Consider the following 17,131-nt stretch of genomic DNA (forward strand, 5'->3'; position numbering starts at 1 on the left):
TCACAAACTGCCAAATTGTTTGTTTGTTTGTTTTCCCTGCTTTTTTTTTTTTCCTTTCTTCCTTTCTCCTTTCTTTAAAGTGCCCCCGACAGTTTCATCTTTACAATCAGATTGGTTACAGAGTCCGATTCCCAATAACATAGCGACTGAAACAATAAATACGGATCTACAAAAACATTCTGGTTATCTTCTATAATTGCAATGAAATATATCACAATATATTATATACCTACACTTATAATACATGCACAAACATGTCTCACATGGACAGACACTACAAAAAATTATCTTCCCCCCCAAATGCAGAAAAAGTAAGAAAAAGGGATTTTGGTCCAATCCATATGAAGGGTAAAAGAAATTGAAAATGTTAAGTCAACACCTCTCTACCCACCTCCCCCAATAAAATACTGACAATCCCCTGCCCCCAACTGTTTTGGCCTAGCCATGAGGGGGGAATGTCTATCTTTAGCCTTGACTACAGTTTGAGATCACCTCTTTTGACAGGGCCTATTATCCACGTCCCCAATTCTCTCCAAGTGCACAACATCACGGGTTGGCTGGTCACAGAGCAGCCACAAGTCATGGAGAGCACCGGCCCCGGGTGACCGACTACCAGTCCCGTGACAACTTAGTGTTCTGATCCCTCTTGGGAGGCGCGGGGGGTGGCCCCCTCCGTAATGTTGCATAGCCAGATATGTGGCTGCCCCCGAAGCTGCTCGTCTTCTGCTGATCGGCCAGAAGCTCCGGTGGGGGCGGTGGCAAGGCCATGTCGTCCATGGTGGCAGTGGGCTCTGCTCTGGACATCCGGGCAGAGGAGAGGGAGCCGTGCCGGGTGATGGATTTCCGCTGCAGCGTCCGGTTGAGGTCTGCCAGGAATCCTGGCTGAACGCTAAGGCTAGACTTGGGTGAAGTGGGCACTTGGGGGCCAGGTGTTGCCGGTGACTCTGCGACGTCTGCCTGTGTCAGCCGAGTGCTGTCGTTCCGCTTCGGACGTGTGGGTGGTGGAGCTTTTTTAACTGATGGTTTCGACCACGCCTGAGGCTGAGGGTTGACCACAGCAACTTTTGGAGAAGTGCTGCCTGAAAACACAGATGGTATCTCAACGGGGGGGAGAGGAAGATCTATTTCAGGTGGTGGTGGTGGAAAGTCTGAATCCGACGGCGGAGAAGGAAATTCAACCATAGGTTCCTTCCCTGATACACCTGGAGCAAGAGCCTTGGCCGGGATCCCTCCCTGCGGAAGGACGATGGGCAAGCTCACACCAGAGAGATTGAGCTTTCCGGGCTTTGGAGGGGCCACAGGAGGTGATGACTCCTTTGATGGAGACCCTGATGGCTCTGGTGGGTGTGCAAATTTGCTGACAAGGCGGTCCACTGAAGGTCTCTTGGACTCACTGTACTCAGTGGAGCTGGTGGACTTGATGCTGGAGTTCCGCTGAGGTGTTGGAGGCGGTTTCTTTGCTCCAGGGCTTGATGTCTTGCTGGTCTTTTTGACTGGAGACCCTGATTTGTCAGGGGGGGGAGAACCTGCAGAGGTAGCTGGGGAAGGAGGCGGAGGAGGAAACACTAAGCTGCTCTCTGGTGGAGGAGGTGGGAAATCCGGTGAGGGAGCAGAGGCAGGCTGCCATTTGGGTTTTGCCTTCACCGCTGGAGGTGACTGGGGAGCCACACTCAAAGGAAGGGGTTTCAGAGGCTGGGGCTCAGTGGCAGGTGGGGTGGGAGGAGGTGGGAACTGGCTGACTATCTGCTTCACTACTGATGGCACTGGGGACTGAGGTGATGGTGGAGGCTTCACAGAAAAACTCTGCTGCTTTGGAAATGTTGGGGGAGGAGTGGGGCCCGGAGGGGCCGGGGGCAGCGGAGGCACCTGGGGAGATGTGACACTTGGCTGTTTCTTACTTGCAAGAGGCAAGGGAACTGGCACAGGGGAGGTGATGTGTGAGACCCCTGGTGACGCTGCCTTCCTGCTAGGCTGTGGGGGGAGAGCTGTCATGAGAGGCTTTGGGGGTGCTTGGGGTGGTGGTGGGGCCGGCACAGGGGGAGGAGGTGGTGGCAATGGTGAGGCAGCAGCAGCCACCTGACTTATATTTGGTTGAACCTGATGGATTTTGGGAGGGGGTGGTGGAGGTGTGAACTGTGGTACAGAGGGAGCAACAGGTGCCGGCTTCAGTTGTGCCATGGCTGAGCCCGGTGTGGGGGGAGGAGGAGGAGGGGGGGGAGGTGGCATGACTCCATTGGGCGGCACCAGTATCTGAGGCTTGCCTGAGGATGGAGGGGGCAGGGGGGGCTGCTGTGCAGCAGCAGGGGCCTTGGAAAAAGGCCCACCGTGCTGGGCAGCATTCTGCAGCCTGGTGATGGTGCTGTACTTAACAAACATGGCAGCAGGTGAGGCAGCAGATGGGGTGGCCTGGCTGGGGAGCGGAGGTGGCGGAGGAGGAGGAGGAGGTGGTGGCGGAGGAGGAGGAGGGGGGGGAGGGGGGAGTGGGGGGGATGGCTGTGATGCTGAATAAGGGGTCACCACTTTTGTCTGTGGGGACACGGGAGGTGCAACAGAGATGAAGGGCCGACCTGCAGGCTCCATTCGCACCTATTTAGAAGGGATTTTTAGTGAAAGTAGAGAGGGAGAAAAAGATAGAGAGGAAGGGAGGGAGGGAGACAAAGAGATTATGAAGTCAAGATCTAAATGAACCTATCATTAAAAATTAAGTGGCAGGATTATAGCATGCAGGAATATTAGGAAAACAATGCAGCAAGAGATAGTCCTTTACCCTGACAAGCCTGAACTGTACAGTATGGCCAGCCAGGCCGGTAGGAGGAGCTGGCAAGAATCACGGGGCCAGGTCTACTTCAATCTATGCTGAACAGCAGGAAGAAAATAGGTTTTTTTTTTCTGGGGGACAGGCAGTTGTACCAAGTGCGAATCACTGATCCTCCTGTGAGCAAGCATAATGAACCAGACTGAACGTTGCCCAGAGTGCCCCTGGCCACAACAAATGACACCATGCAGAGCAAGAGCCTGCAGGCATCTTTTCACTCAGTAAAACTAGAGTTAAACCATACCCAGGCCTCCCTGAGCATCTGGCAAGCCTTCATGTTGTTAGCTTAGGCCTTAATACTGCTTAGCATTACAGAGTGCAGAAATCCTGAACTGCTCTAAAACACATGAAGAGCAAGCTCTATGGAGATTCTGAGATCCTTCTATTCCACATGCTCTGACATCAAACGCTGCCAAGAGAAAAAAAAAAAAAAAAGAGCAGAAAGAGGGAGTAGAAGTCTCCTAAGAAAATTTCCCCAGAAGGAAACGCTTAGAGACAGTTAGCTTGGAAAAGCTAGGCATGCAGCTATTATGTCATTAGAAAAAAGAAAGACTGGGGAGAACTGTATAAGTGAAACAGCAATGGAAAAGCAGCAGGCAATGCTTTAGTCTACTTATTGGGTTTTCTTCTTGTTAAATTGTTTCTCTAAAATTGTAAACCTACATTCTTATTAAAAATTAAAAAGGTAATGACATTATTCAAGTTTATCAGAACTACAATCACCTAGTACAAAGTGGTTTTGCTACAAGCCAAGTTGTCATCTTCACAGTGTACAGCTTAAAATCATGCATTAGAAACGTAACACCAACACGGCAACTAAGCACACTCCGAACCTAACTTCACTGGTATGTATTATGCCACAAATTAGCCCAATTATGCTCATTTGTGCTGCATAAGCTTGCTTATAGTTGTTTTAAACACAGGTGTGCAGTTTCTATATGCACAGGAATAACACAAATGTTAGAGTAAGAAACAATAAATAGTAATTTACAACTAACGTAGGTGTGCCTCTACCTGTCATATTAAGCATGTAAAGCAAGAGTGTACATAGTTCTGGAGCTACATCAACGTGTTCACACAAGCAAGGGGAAATCTTGATCTCTTGCATATTGTTAGTCTGTAATTACCATTCTCCCAATCACTCAAGTTAATGTATTTTCAAGTAGCAGCCCCTGACCTTAATTCTGCCCTGTATAAGGCACCACAGGTGTGCTGACCTTAGCTGTGCTGAGCTTCGCTTTTGATACCTGAGACAGCAAAAGGCAACAGGAAAAATAAAAGCAGCATAAAACAAATAGGGAGACTGAGACATAAAAAGAACAGCTATCTCTGTATCTCAGCAAGATTTTAGAGAATCTGAAACAGGGAACTGTCCCTCATGCCTTGTCACGTAAACACACAGAGCACTCACTTTGACACCATGTGTAGCATCTCATTTGAAATAACATTTTCAAAATCTAACAAGAAAAACAAGACAATGAGATTTTCACTGCCCAGCTGTGATGAATGTGTGCGGGTGAACACAGCATTCTTTAGACAGAGTAGTCTTTCAAAATACGAACTGGACGGACTGGCACTTTGGAAAGGCAGCCACTTAAGTCTTTGGTTTACCTCATCCATTGAAGACAGTCATTTTCACAGTGAGCAAATTGAGCACGCAATGGGAAAGATTACTGTACTGCAGGATGGCAATCTATTCCCACTCTCATATAAGCAAATTACATTTCCACAATCAGAAAAAATTTTCAATCAGACTTTGCTTATAGAAAAACCTTGAAACAGATAACTGTGTATCTTAAAAACGACTTACTGCACTGCATACTATCTCAATTCATATTTTTATCATATATCACCATGGCTATCTGGAAATCCCCAAAATCCTATAAAAATAACAGTAACTACTGTTTAAAATAGTAACTGTGAGGTTTCTTCAGCTGTTTTTCCTAAGTAAACAAGCTTTTGCATTTGAATTGTTTGCAATCTCTTCCTGTGACAGTTGCATTTGGACTGGTTGGCCAATTTCAGCCAAACATGATAGGTGTAAATCTCAGTATATTTTCAACTTCAAAAAATGGAAGTGAAATTATTGGCACCCTTAAATGGGGGAAAAGCAGGCAGAACCAACCAGTGCAACATCCCGACCAGCCTCAATGTCATCAACCTGCTGAGCCAAGAGGTGCTCTGTTCTGCCCTGCTTGTTGAAGAAGGTAAGAAAAGGGTGACATGGGGAAGAGACAGTTGCAGAAGTGGAAAGGACAACTGAACGAGCAAAGCCTCCATTAATTTTGACACTTGCAGCAACCTGCCTTTATATATTTCTTAAGCAAGCTCTGTCACCAAAAGCTAAAGCACTGGAGAATTACTAACTCTGAAGATCCTGTTTGGAGACTGATCTCCCTAAACCAGCACGGCTCAGTATCTACAATTGCAGGTGCTTTTTCATGTCAATTACATTGTATCAATACTGTTGTTTCCTTTCTCATAACAGTTAAATATTATCTGTTGTTAACCCTTCCTTGGGCCAGACCTGCACAGGTTAAAAAAAAAAAAAAAAAAGTACTGTAGTTCTACTTAAGTTAAATTTGTGACCAATTTACTCAGGATTTTCTTAGCATGGCTTCAAGGTTTTCAATAATTTTACAAGGTTAATTTCATTTGAATTCTTTGGATGTTTTGCTTTGATCCCTTCACCTGTGCTATGTGTGAGGAAGAAAAACACACCTTGTAGTAAGTTTGTACAAATAAAGGAATTAGAATTGATGAAAGCTTGAAACATGGATGGCTCTTAATAGGGAATAGTCTGAATATTTTATTTGTAAAAATGCTTTAATCAGATAACAAAAATTATTGGGGTTTATGTAAATGAGCAATTGCCATTGGCACTATGGACTGGATAAGAACAGCGGTGGTCCAAGGTGCTAAAATTCAAATTTTCTCCAAAATTTCATAGAAGCAAGAAGCAAGATCTCGTATGAAAACCAAAACCTCAGAAAACACTGACATTACAGTCTCATAGCAGTACTCTTCCATCTCTGTTGGATAACATGCTAGACAGACTCACATGCCCTGTCTTTTTGATCCATCCAGCCCCTGCACAAATGATGCATCCTGTACACATACACAAGCCATGTGCTGATGAACATGCAGCAGGTTTTGCACACATGCAGCAGAAAAATCTGGGTCAGAGTTTAGCAAGCTATGTTCCTGGGCTGTGTACTACTTTGCTATTACATTGAGATAACTTCCAAGCCTGCAGACACTACAGAAAATTTCCAAGTCTCAAAGAAAACAGCCAAGTCAGTTTTCACATTGTGCCACCTGTACTTTTTCATTTGTACATGTAATTAACGTTGTGTCTTATTTCTAGTTATTCATCTGATGCACCAACATCAGGTGTAGTGACCCATGGTTTTCTTTTAAAAAACCTGCTTCTGTCTTGAACCTACAGTCTGAGAAAGATTCAAAACTGCATGAGTGAAGGTACCTTCCCGCAACGTACATAACTGCTGCAGTTAATACCAGTATTATGGCTGTTCAGGAAATTCCTTTGAGCCTGACAACCAACCAGATGAAAGGACAGTTCTGCTGTCTGTGAAGGTATTCACTACACCAGTCAACTACTAGACATAAAACTAACCAAATCACCACAGGCCCCAGGAGTAAATGGATTAGTGTCTTTTGTAACTTTCTAGCAGCAACAGGAGATATCAAATCTTTAATCTCAAACAAAGTCAATTTTAATACTGTTGCTTAACAGTACTTGTGTCTACCGCCTTCATTTCCACACAATATAATACCAAACGTTGGAATCCAAACTACTAGAGTGCACCTTATACAGGTGTACCTGCCTTCAGGTCTCAGTTGTCTGTGGAATTTACAGTGGAAAGATGTGGCCAGTTAACAGAAGAAAATCTTAGCGAATTAATTTCATTTGTTAGCTTCTAACAGCTGATCTTTTTATTTGTTCTTTATACAACGCTAATTAATAAGATTATTGTGAAGGGCCGCTGCATGCCTTCAAAGACCAAAAGGCTTCTGAGCACACTAATAAAAACAAGAACAGAAAGTTCTATGAGTGAATTCCCTGAAAAAGTGATTCCTGGGAAAAAAAAAAAAACAAACCAATTACATGGCAGTGTATGTAAATAACATAGAGTAAAAAAGATGAGAAAAATCCATCCCCACTTCAGACAGAGGTGGAAGAGGTAATGCTCTGTCTTGTGCATTCTGTTGTGTGTTGATTCTCAAACTAAAGTCTTCTTGTTACCTTGCTGGATTCCTCCAGTTGCGTGCCTCGCTTCCAGGCCTCAGAGAACATGGAGCTGACAATACTTTGGGAACGGACATGTCCAGCTGGCTGGGTGTCAGAAACTCCACTGTCAGATTGATTAGAATGATTTGATTGAGATTCTGTTTAAAAGAAAGTGAAGAAACAGTATATGTTTCTGAACATAAGAGTGAAGCCACCATGCTTACAATGGAACTCTACATAAACATTTAATTCCAACAAATGACACTGTTCCCACAAACTACTCTGTATGTTCCCACTCACAGCCAGCCCACTGAAGACTGCTGTCTAGACGACAAAACACAATAACAGAGCATATTCCTGCAGGCACACAAAATTTGCCCCAGAAGCAGAATCCCCATTTTGAATCTGGGATGAGACTGTCTGGAAGTTTCTCTTTGGGCAGTGATTCTTTCCCAATTACCAGTTCAAAAAATGTCAGTCAGCAAAAGCCACTCGCATCATTAAAGCATAGAGCTGGATTTTTTTTAAATTATTTTTTTCAAATACATGAAGATAGAGGCATCACAAATTTGAAAGGAAGCTTCCTCTTATCAGTATCAGAAAAACAAACTCTTCTGGAAGCTCATGACAAAGTACTATAAGTTCTGAAAATACGCCACTGCAAGTAACGTAAAACACATTTTTAGATTAATAGTCCATTCCCCCCTCAAATACCTTCACTTACAGTCTCCAAGTATTTGGTAACAAAAAACAAGTAATTAAATCTTTCCATTAAGAGACAAGTCACATAATTACCTGGCAAACTAGATGAGCTGGAGCCTGACTTGATACTGGAGCTAGACAAGGAAGTCCAGTCATATGCCGATTCTGTTCTCTTTAGTGCATCTTGATAGTTCATATACAGTTGCTTCCCATACTAAGTGAAATGACAAACAAATTTAACTACTCTATAGGCTAACTACTATATAGGCTGTGTACCCTTTTCGGTCTGTTGATCTTCAACTTTAGCTTCTTTGTCCCACCTTTTTCCCCCCTCAGAAAAAGGAGAAACACCCAGAGACAAAAAAGCATGCTCTCTGTGAAGGATTTCACACAGAATTAATTCAGTGCAAATTTCATTTTGCTTTACTTAACAGCAGTGGCAACTTCCTCCCCACAAACTTTTGCATTTTACTTAACGAATTGCTAAAAGAAAATTAAAAATTGTTTATGCTAGAACAGACAGCATCAAACCAGCTAGATAATGCAAGAAGTGGGCCTAGCACAAGCTGGAGATATTAGAAAACAATTATGTGAAACCCAAAAGGGAGCTGGCTAACATTAAGACAAGATACCAATTTTGTCATTTGACAATTAAGGTTACCAGAAATAGAAGGAAAGGATTCGCATGGATTCAGCACGTGTTTTGCCAAATAACTGCAAATAGTTTCATACAGACCATGACAACAATGGAAGACTGGCTGGAGGATGTTACCTTAGCAATGCGGATGCCATTGATCCATTGGTGTAGAGTTCTTACATCATCACAGCAAAGATACTTGATATACTGGGATTTCTTCTGGATCTGAGGATGCTGCATAAAAACATTAACAATTACCATTATTTTAATGGGTAGGAAGGTAAGGAGAGCTATTTAACTGCTAAGTTTTATAAAGACAAATTTACTGCTCTTGAATGGTAGTATATGTTTTGAGTTCACTTACAAATATTTGAAAGCATTTCAGGAGGTAGGGGAACTGTTTTACACAGTTGGCAGCGTGTCAGTGAGCACTGACTTCAGGTATGAAACACTAGGAAAGGGTGAGTCTTTCAGTATTTTAGTTCTGCACCTTTTATCTACCTACAGAGCCTTCTATACCCTGAGGCTCTTCATACATGTTCCTACTCTCAAACCAAGTGGTCAGAACAGTCTCAGCTTGTAAAAACACTGCAAGCAGAAGACAGCCAAAGCGCACAGAGTTGTCTCCTTTACTGCCCCCCTATGGACTAACCACCACTGCAGGGAGACAAACAGTATTTCAAATCTTCCCTCACGCCGACATACAGTTCCGTGGAGGACACTCTTCTTCTATATTCTCATGTCTTCCCTTATGCTCACAACAGTAATAAATTACTTTTTTAAAATCTATTGAGATAAAACTTTGGTTTATTCTGGGTGACCAATAAACTTGAAAAAAATAATTCATCCATAAAAATGATACAGATAGAAAGTGGCATACAAACATAAGAAATCAATTTTACACAAGTAACTTATAATTATACCTACAAACAGTGGTATTTTTGCATTTAATTGCATTCAATTAACTATTCCAGTGACTTATAAGAACAAAGAAAATATTTCCAATCTTAATTTTACGCCTTCCTCCTTAATCTCATGTCCCAAACTTGACACTCAATGTCTACCTGTCAGTGGGCCCAAACATTATGCCCTCTGTTAAAAGAAGGGCAACACATTTTCTTCACATCACAGACTGGCAGCCACACACTCCAGGCACAACAACCATTTTAATGTACTGATGTCAGTACCCAGCACCACATGACACAAGATGATATCAAGTTAGAAGGAAAATTTAAGTCGAACTGTAACTATCTTGTTACTTGCGCCATTTTCAAATTCATGAAAATACTTTACTTGCTACAAACATACTGTGAAAATATGTTAAATAGCTTTGTAGCTAGCTATCTTGCAGGAACTAACACTATTTTGAACAATGTGTGAGAGTTAAGGAAGGTTTTTGGTTTTGTTTTTTTCTTTGTAGGGGCAAGTAGTGACAGGAGGAGGGAAATGGCTTTAAACTGAAAGAAGGTAGATTTAGACTAGATATCAGGAAGAAATTCTTTACTGTGAGGGTGGTGAGACATTGGAACAGGTTGCACAGAGAGGTTGTGAATGCCCCCTCCCTGAAAGCATTCAAGGCCAGGCTGGATGGGGCTGTGAGCAACCTGGTCTAGAGGAAGGTGTCCCTGCCTATAGCAGGGGGGTTGGAGCCTGATGAGCTTAAAGGTCCATTCCAACTCAAACCATACTATGATTCCATGAAATTGATGCAATCTAAAACAACCAAAAGCATTAATTAATAACTCTACAGTTTAAGATTAGGTCACTGATTTCCTAACGTTTTTTTCTACTTGTACTTTTATTTGTCTTAATACTAAGAAGTTTCTTCCCTTACAGCATCCCTGTCTCCCCAGGTTGGGCAATATGGGTTGGCTTGACACTAATACCAATTTGTGCACTACTCTGAACATATGCTCTGAGAGGACAGGAAAACCCCGACATTAGTGTTTCAAAGAGCATTAAATCCACTAAATCTGCATTCCTGTAAGGCAGCTGCCAAAGATTTTGGTGTAATACTTGATAGCAATTAAATAGAACGATTAAATAGAGTAGGAATCGTCAGTCTGGCAATTCAGAGCAATATTTAAATGTTTACGAAGTCATGAGGAGCACAGAGAACAGGCAACAACTATTCTCCTACCTTCAGCACTAAGCAGTAGTCTGTGGGAGCTTTGTATTTGTTCCGATAGTCCTGTCCGTAGTAAACGTTGACATGATCTAGCTGTAGAAAGCACACGAGATCCCGCGAGACCTATTGAGTACAAAAATACTAATTTACAAAACAGCTACGTAAGAAAACCACAAACACTGAAAAAGAAAAAAAAAAGAAGAAAAAAAAATAAAACCACTTTAGTGTTAAGATTCAATACTAATAGGATACTATCATTAGTTTCAATCTGATTCTAACACTACCAGTACAGCAAGGGAATACAGCCATGCATAAACTCTTCCATCAAACCTTTTTAATCAGGATATTCTTTTTCAAATTCTGTCTATTGTGTGTTCATTTGTATTTTGCCTCTTGACAACCAATTACAGCAGACTGCTAACAATTACTCAGCATTGCTATCAGAATGGATTAAATAGGACTGATTTGACTGGGAACTTTTACATTTGCTGTTAATTAATCCCAGTGAATCTTGGGTGTTTCTGACCACCTAAGCCCAAACTCACTCAAAAAACAGACCCCCGTTGTCTTGCATTTTTAAATATGGGGTTAGGCAATTCATGTCAAGTGTTACCACAGTAATTTATAGTAAATCTACAATTCACTTGCACAACAAAGCTGCACTTTTAATTAAAGGCTCTGGGCAGGGCACACAGCTAATAAAGCTGAGTCTTGTGCCCGAATGATTTCTCAGCAATAAACAAGACAGGTAAATTGCTTTAAAATAGCATACCTTTGCCTTCCCCTTAGGAACATAGTAGATTCCTGAAGCTCGTAGAAGAAAGTAACGTTTCTTCCAAGACTTCTTACCATCCTCTTTCAGCCACAGAACTCCTTCAATTTCTGGCACAGTTACAGAACTTCCACAGAAACATTCCTGGAGATAAAAAACGGTGGTTTGAAAAGTGACACAAAGAGAACGTACAGCATGCAGTGTTTTGTTTTGCTTTTTATTGAGACTGAAATTCCACATCTAAGGAATGCACACTTATTAAGGAAAGGTTTTTCTCTGTGCAATATGATCAAGTGGAAGCTATCACACTTCAGCATAGGTATGTCTCTACAAAAAAGTCTCAAAATTATTCTGTTTTCAGCTTATGAATGCTACAACTTGTTTGATCTCTTTGCTCCACGCTTCCTTTTTTGTTGTCCTTAGTTCTGTGAACTGTTTAATATTGAACACATTACCTAGCTTCCCTTTCTGTCACTCTTTTTAAATCTAATTTTTAGTGGTTTATTTTAAAGTGTAACTGAAATTGTTTTTAACTACTTTGCTCACTAACAAAACTCAAGATTCTAACATGGAACTAGTCACTGAACCAACACTACAGAATTTCGTACTGAGTAGCAATTCGGAGGGTGCTCAAAAAAATTCTGTCATCTCAGGTCAACAGATAAGCAGTAGTTCTCCAGATTTCAACTATTTAACCACCACTACAGGTAACCTCATTTTGGTTGCCAAAGAAAATAAAGACACATTCAAAATAACCTATTTTATATGAAATACAGTGACATTAAAATAGTTATTTTTCCTCAAATGTAACATATTCCATTTTCCCATTCAGATCCATCCATTAGATTCAATAACCATAAAGTTTTAGAGTTTAGTTTCAAATGCTGATGTTCTTTTTGTTTTGGCAGTCTCACCTCTAGCAGCACCTCTTTATTTCTGTCTGCCATCTCAGAGGTTTCTTTTTTCCCCAGGAGATAGTTCTGTAACAAGAGAGAGGTCAGGATTTCTATAGGCATTCTGAAATAAAGCCAAATAACATTTCTCATTTGCCTTTCTATAGGAGTAAGAAACAAGGTGTTAAGAATGATACTCTAATTAAACAAAACTTTATAATCCAGATGAAACTATCAGATGGCTACATCATACATGGAACTTAATAAACAACCACCTCTTCCAGAAGTGCCAATCAGTCCCAACTCTTATCCTAAAGCAATAGTCTCATAATAATATTTTCCTGGCTTTCCACACAACAAGCTGACTGGTGTAACATATCCAGAAACAAAAGTAGTGTGAACTTGAAAATGCCACAGGATCTTAAAACGTGTTAAATCTTGACATTACTGGTGTGTTGACAGAAGCACACGCAGAAGAAATGCACGTCTTTTCAACTTGTGCTGATAGTTTCTCTGAAAAAAAATATTTCACAAAACTACTAAATACTCCTTGTCTTATTAGAAGGAGCTATTAAGCAACAGGTACTCTATCTTATTTAAGAACTACTCCTATGCTTTTCTTCAGCTTGGAAAGGATAAAGGCGATGAAAATCTTCTTCCCAACCTCTAGATCTTACTGGAAAAAAAAGAAAACAATATTCATAAGTTCCAGATCAAGCCTTCAAATAAAGGTGAAATATGTGTATTTAAAAAATTGGTTTTACGCTGGTGTCTTGTGCTCTTGACAGTGCATACTGCATGTAATGTAGTAAATGTTTATCAACACAGTCTTAAAACAATTTGTTTTTGCAGAGTTTTGCAGCTTCCTGACAAAGCACTGGAGTAAGACCCAATTTTCAGTTTTTGCTTGAAAGTAAATTTACAATGTACAAAAGGATGTCCATGCAAAATTGCTACTCAGCTTACTAGGTAAACAGGGAGTCCAGATCCAAGAAGTTACCACATAAATGCCATATCAATATAAAAATAATACATGACCTCAAGTGGCAAGTCGCTACTAAGAGTTAGAAGAGATCAAATTATAGTACATACAAAACTTTTCAGCTCCAAATTCTTCAAAGAGCTGCCTCCTTGGTAATGAACTGCTGCTGGATATCAAATATGTAGTTAACATTTTGAAATCTCCATTACCATCCCTCAATAATCAGTTCCCAAGAGAAGAGGACCCTTTTGTTTCCTAAACAGGGAACATGGATGAATAGAGGCAAGTCCCAACTTTCACAGGGAAGTGTAAGTCCTCCTCTCGTGTCACTTGACCACAGTGTGTGGATATCCTCTTCAGAATGTTCACCTTGTCAGTAAACAAAGAACACAGTGGAGCAGCAATACTCTCAGCAAAACCTGCCAATACCTTGCTTGTATACTTATTTTTGTGAACAGCACTAAGTGCAATTGCTGTGAAACTGTCTGCCTTTATCACTATTACAATTGCTCATGAATACATTAGGAAACAGCTTCGGCTTGGGTTTTTCTGTTAGACATCTGATCTTGTATCAATCACAGCATGGATGTATGTGGCACTGAGATGTAAGGTTGCCTGGCATTTTTGTATGGACACAAGTATCAAAATAGAAATACTAAAATGAATGTTAACAAAAGCATTATGAAATTGCCATCAGACATACACATACATACACTCAACATACGCCTCAGGCTTACCTGGGGATTCTTAAAAAGTGCGTATTTCTCTATACGTTCCACAAACATTAGCTTGTTTTGACTGTCTCTGGTCCAATTGAGAAGATTTTCAACTAAATTTTCATGATCTTCAAAGATCCTTTCTGCAGCAGTAATAAAAGAGCAAACATTTTAATCTGTCACTTTCTGTGAAATAAGCTACACTGTAATTTCACCAGGGAGATGAGGCACGTATGAAAAAAAATACACTTCCAGACCTACTAAAATGAAGAAGAAATTTACAACACAAACTAGAAAGAATTTAGAGAACGTTTGCAAGTGCCCAGCTTAATTTTACACACACACACACACACACACACACACACACTATTCTCACTTCTCTCTGTTCAGGCTTACGTAACCATCCGTATAACAAGCCTGAATAACCCATTTGTTGAACTTGACAAAGCTAACTATCCCACATGAATACAACAAATTCAAACAAATATCTGACATGTTGTAAGAACAAATAAAAAAACCAATCACATTTATATATACTCTGGTTAACAGAGCTCTTAGAAGAATTTATTAGGCGGCTTTTTCAGCATTAATTTTGTATCTACATCCCCAGTTGCTGTCTCACTCAAAGTGTCAAAAAAAGTAATAAACAGTGCTTAGAGGGAAAACAAAATGTTTCTGAAAGGTAGAATAACCACAGTTAGTAGGAGTATGGTAGAAGAATTTGGAAAATGGATTATGCCTCTGTGTTGAGATGGTTATCACCAGTATGGGACAATGAAAAATCAGCAAAAAGGAAGAGGGGAATTTTTAAAAAGACGAAAATTTACTGAAGTGGTAGAGAAATATCTGAAAATTCTTATCCTAAGTCTTCGGGAAATCACTGACCAACACTCTTCTCTAAACGATTCTCATGTAACACCTTGCTCTCAGCAATTATTTCCCCTTTCACATAGGCCATATTGTCACTCAGGCAAAAAAGTTTTCAGAATTCTTTGGGACTTGCTTAACATATAATTGGCCTGTTAAAACCAAACATATTCCTCTCCAAATCAATTACACCACATTTTTACAGAGAGCATATGGCACTCACCATATCCAGATCAAGGAGCTCTTACTAAAGGAGCCTGAGATGACATAGGACAACTCAAAATCTTCAGTAATTAAGAATACTAAGAGTGAATGCAACAAAATGCCATCTGTAGGGAATGAACTAAGATTTAAGATAGCAGAGGAACAACACAGGAAGTTAATAAGGTCTGGGTGAGATCTTTAAGATTCATAGGGTAATGAGTTATCCTCTAACAGACTTTTTTGTATGGTGAGATTTTTTTTTTTATTCCTCGTCTCACTCTTACATGAAGAACACATCAAAACCAAGAGGCTCAGTCAATAGACATTACTACAATTCCTCTATCAAGCCTTCAAATTTAGACACTGTTTTAATACCAAGGAAGAAAACATTCCCACGTCCATTTGAAACAATGTGTAGTGAAGTTCATGCAGAATTATAGTCTGGCAAACAAATTCACAATGATGAAAGAAGATTACTAGCCCTGGATATTAAATACTATGAAGTTAAGAATTTAAATTACTCTGAAGACATAGATATGCATAAGTACCACATCAACAGATAAGAATTATAAACATTTATAAATAAATTACTTACCCATCTGCAATTCAGAGATGGTTTCCACCAACGACCAGTCTAAACTATAACCACAATGTGATTTGTCCATCAGATTATCTAATACTTGTCTCACTGTCTGCCTCTCATCCACCATCATTGTTTTTGAGCTGTCATCAGACATGTGGACTCTGATCACCAACTATTGAGCAGAAAATCAGAAAAACACAAAGAGGTTCAACTTACCACATTTTCTACATTTCAAGTAAAAAAGTACTTTTTAAGGCCTTTTTCTAAGATTTTGTTAAATAACAAAATATTCAGATCATTCAACATTCTCCTCAAAATGTAAAAACCCATAAACATCTGAGTGACAATTTTCTCACAAAGAGAAAAATATGTAGGTGGCACAAGCATAGATCGAGAATTATACAAACTTACACAGAACATATTTCCTCAGATTTGCAAGTCAAGCTTTCTGCCTGCTTTTTCTCTATTTTCTAACAACGTTATCATATATGCAGCACACCTACACTGTCTTATTTTCCTGGAGACATTAAGCATTAGTATACAACAAATATACTTTTAAAACACAGCGGCTTTTCAGAGTCCACTTTAAAGAGGTCACTGCCCAGAAAGAAAAATGCACTTATTTTTACAACTAATAAAAAAATCTGAAGTCAATAGATTTTTCTTGCTAATCATTATGCTGCTTGCTTCCTTTTTACTTCTTGCTCAGTTGCAAAAGTTAAAACGCAGTAGTTGTAATACACTAGTAGTACTAAGTTTTAATTCCCATCTTCCAACTCAGGACATTTTTTCAGGTTTTGATTTATAAACACTAAATGTAGAAGACAAAATTACTGGAACGCTTCAAAATTAAAATAAGAAGGCTAAATCTGGAAGGAACACCTTAAAATCTTTGATATTGCATCAGGTGGTGTCAGACTTCCTTCACTTTGTAACCTCTCTGTGTAATCTGAAATGTTTGCATTCTATTTATCGCTGGAAAATCTGACGACACACGTGTGTAAAGAAGGGATTTGTGAAGAAACTCACATTTGAGGTGAGAGTGCTTAATACACAAAGACAGTCTCAGGAGGCTAAATCTTTGTTTCAGCTGTGGTGGCAAACTATTCTAACAGCACACTGGCTGCAAAATTCCTTAAGCAAAACATATTTGTATTAGATATGCTAGGATTTTTTGACTGGCGTCCAGATGAAAAGGTACATTATCACTCTAGATCAGATCTGATCACTACAGCGTTCCTGTTTTCTTTAAGGTACTGCAATGGTAATAGACACAAATGAGAAGTATTATGCCTGCATTTTCCAGGTGAAAAAGTGTAAAAAAAAAAAAAATCTCATAAAACAGCATAAAAAATTTACCTTTTTCACTTGCGCCTCTTTAATCTTCTCTAATGCCACTCTAATCTTCTCAGCTTTCAGTTTAGCAGCCTGTTCCTCCTGAGGGGGCAAGACACACCAAATTACAGTTAAACACACTCCAGGTGAGCTTTAGTGGATTTCATTTTGAAGCTACCACACTTGAACACAACTGAAACTCACCCACCTATAATTCCACAACTTATTGTCAGCAATGATGAAGA

The 17,131-nt window shown here is 40.1% G+C and overlaps 1 protein-coding gene across 4 annotated transcripts in view; it reads right to left on the bottom strand.

Moving 5' to 3' along the window:
• Window positions 1-609: 609 nt before the first annotated feature.
• RAPH1 (Ras association (RalGDS/AF-6) and pleckstrin homology domains 1) overlaps window positions 610-17,131 on the bottom strand; it is a gene marked incomplete at both ends in the record, with an annotated part of 45,072 nt that continues 28,550 nt past the window's right edge. For all 4 annotated transcript variants that reach the window (XM_079538908.1, XM_079538907.1, XM_079538905.1 and 1 more), the window contains 10 exons: window positions 610-2,586; window positions 7,083-7,225; window positions 7,863-7,983; window positions 8,542-8,640; window positions 10,547-10,657; window positions 11,307-11,450; window positions 12,221-12,286; window positions 13,919-14,040; window positions 15,564-15,723; window positions 16,911-16,988. In XM_079538908.1, coding sequence (XP_079395034.1) covers window positions 610-2,586; window positions 7,083-7,225; window positions 7,863-7,983; window positions 8,542-8,640; window positions 10,547-10,657; window positions 11,307-11,450; window positions 12,221-12,286; window positions 13,919-14,040; window positions 15,564-15,723; window positions 16,911-16,988 — 3,021 coding nt within the window. The remainder of the gene's footprint in view (window positions 2,587-7,082; window positions 7,226-7,862; window positions 7,984-8,541; window positions 8,641-10,546; window positions 10,658-11,306; window positions 11,451-12,220; window positions 12,287-13,918; window positions 14,041-15,563; window positions 15,724-16,910; window positions 16,989-17,131) is intronic.

This window comes from Tetrao urogallus (genome assembly GCF_951394365.1).
Source record: "Tetrao urogallus genome assembly, chromosome: 8".
NCBI lineage: Eukaryota > Metazoa > Chordata > Aves > Galliformes > Phasianidae > Tetrao > Tetrao urogallus.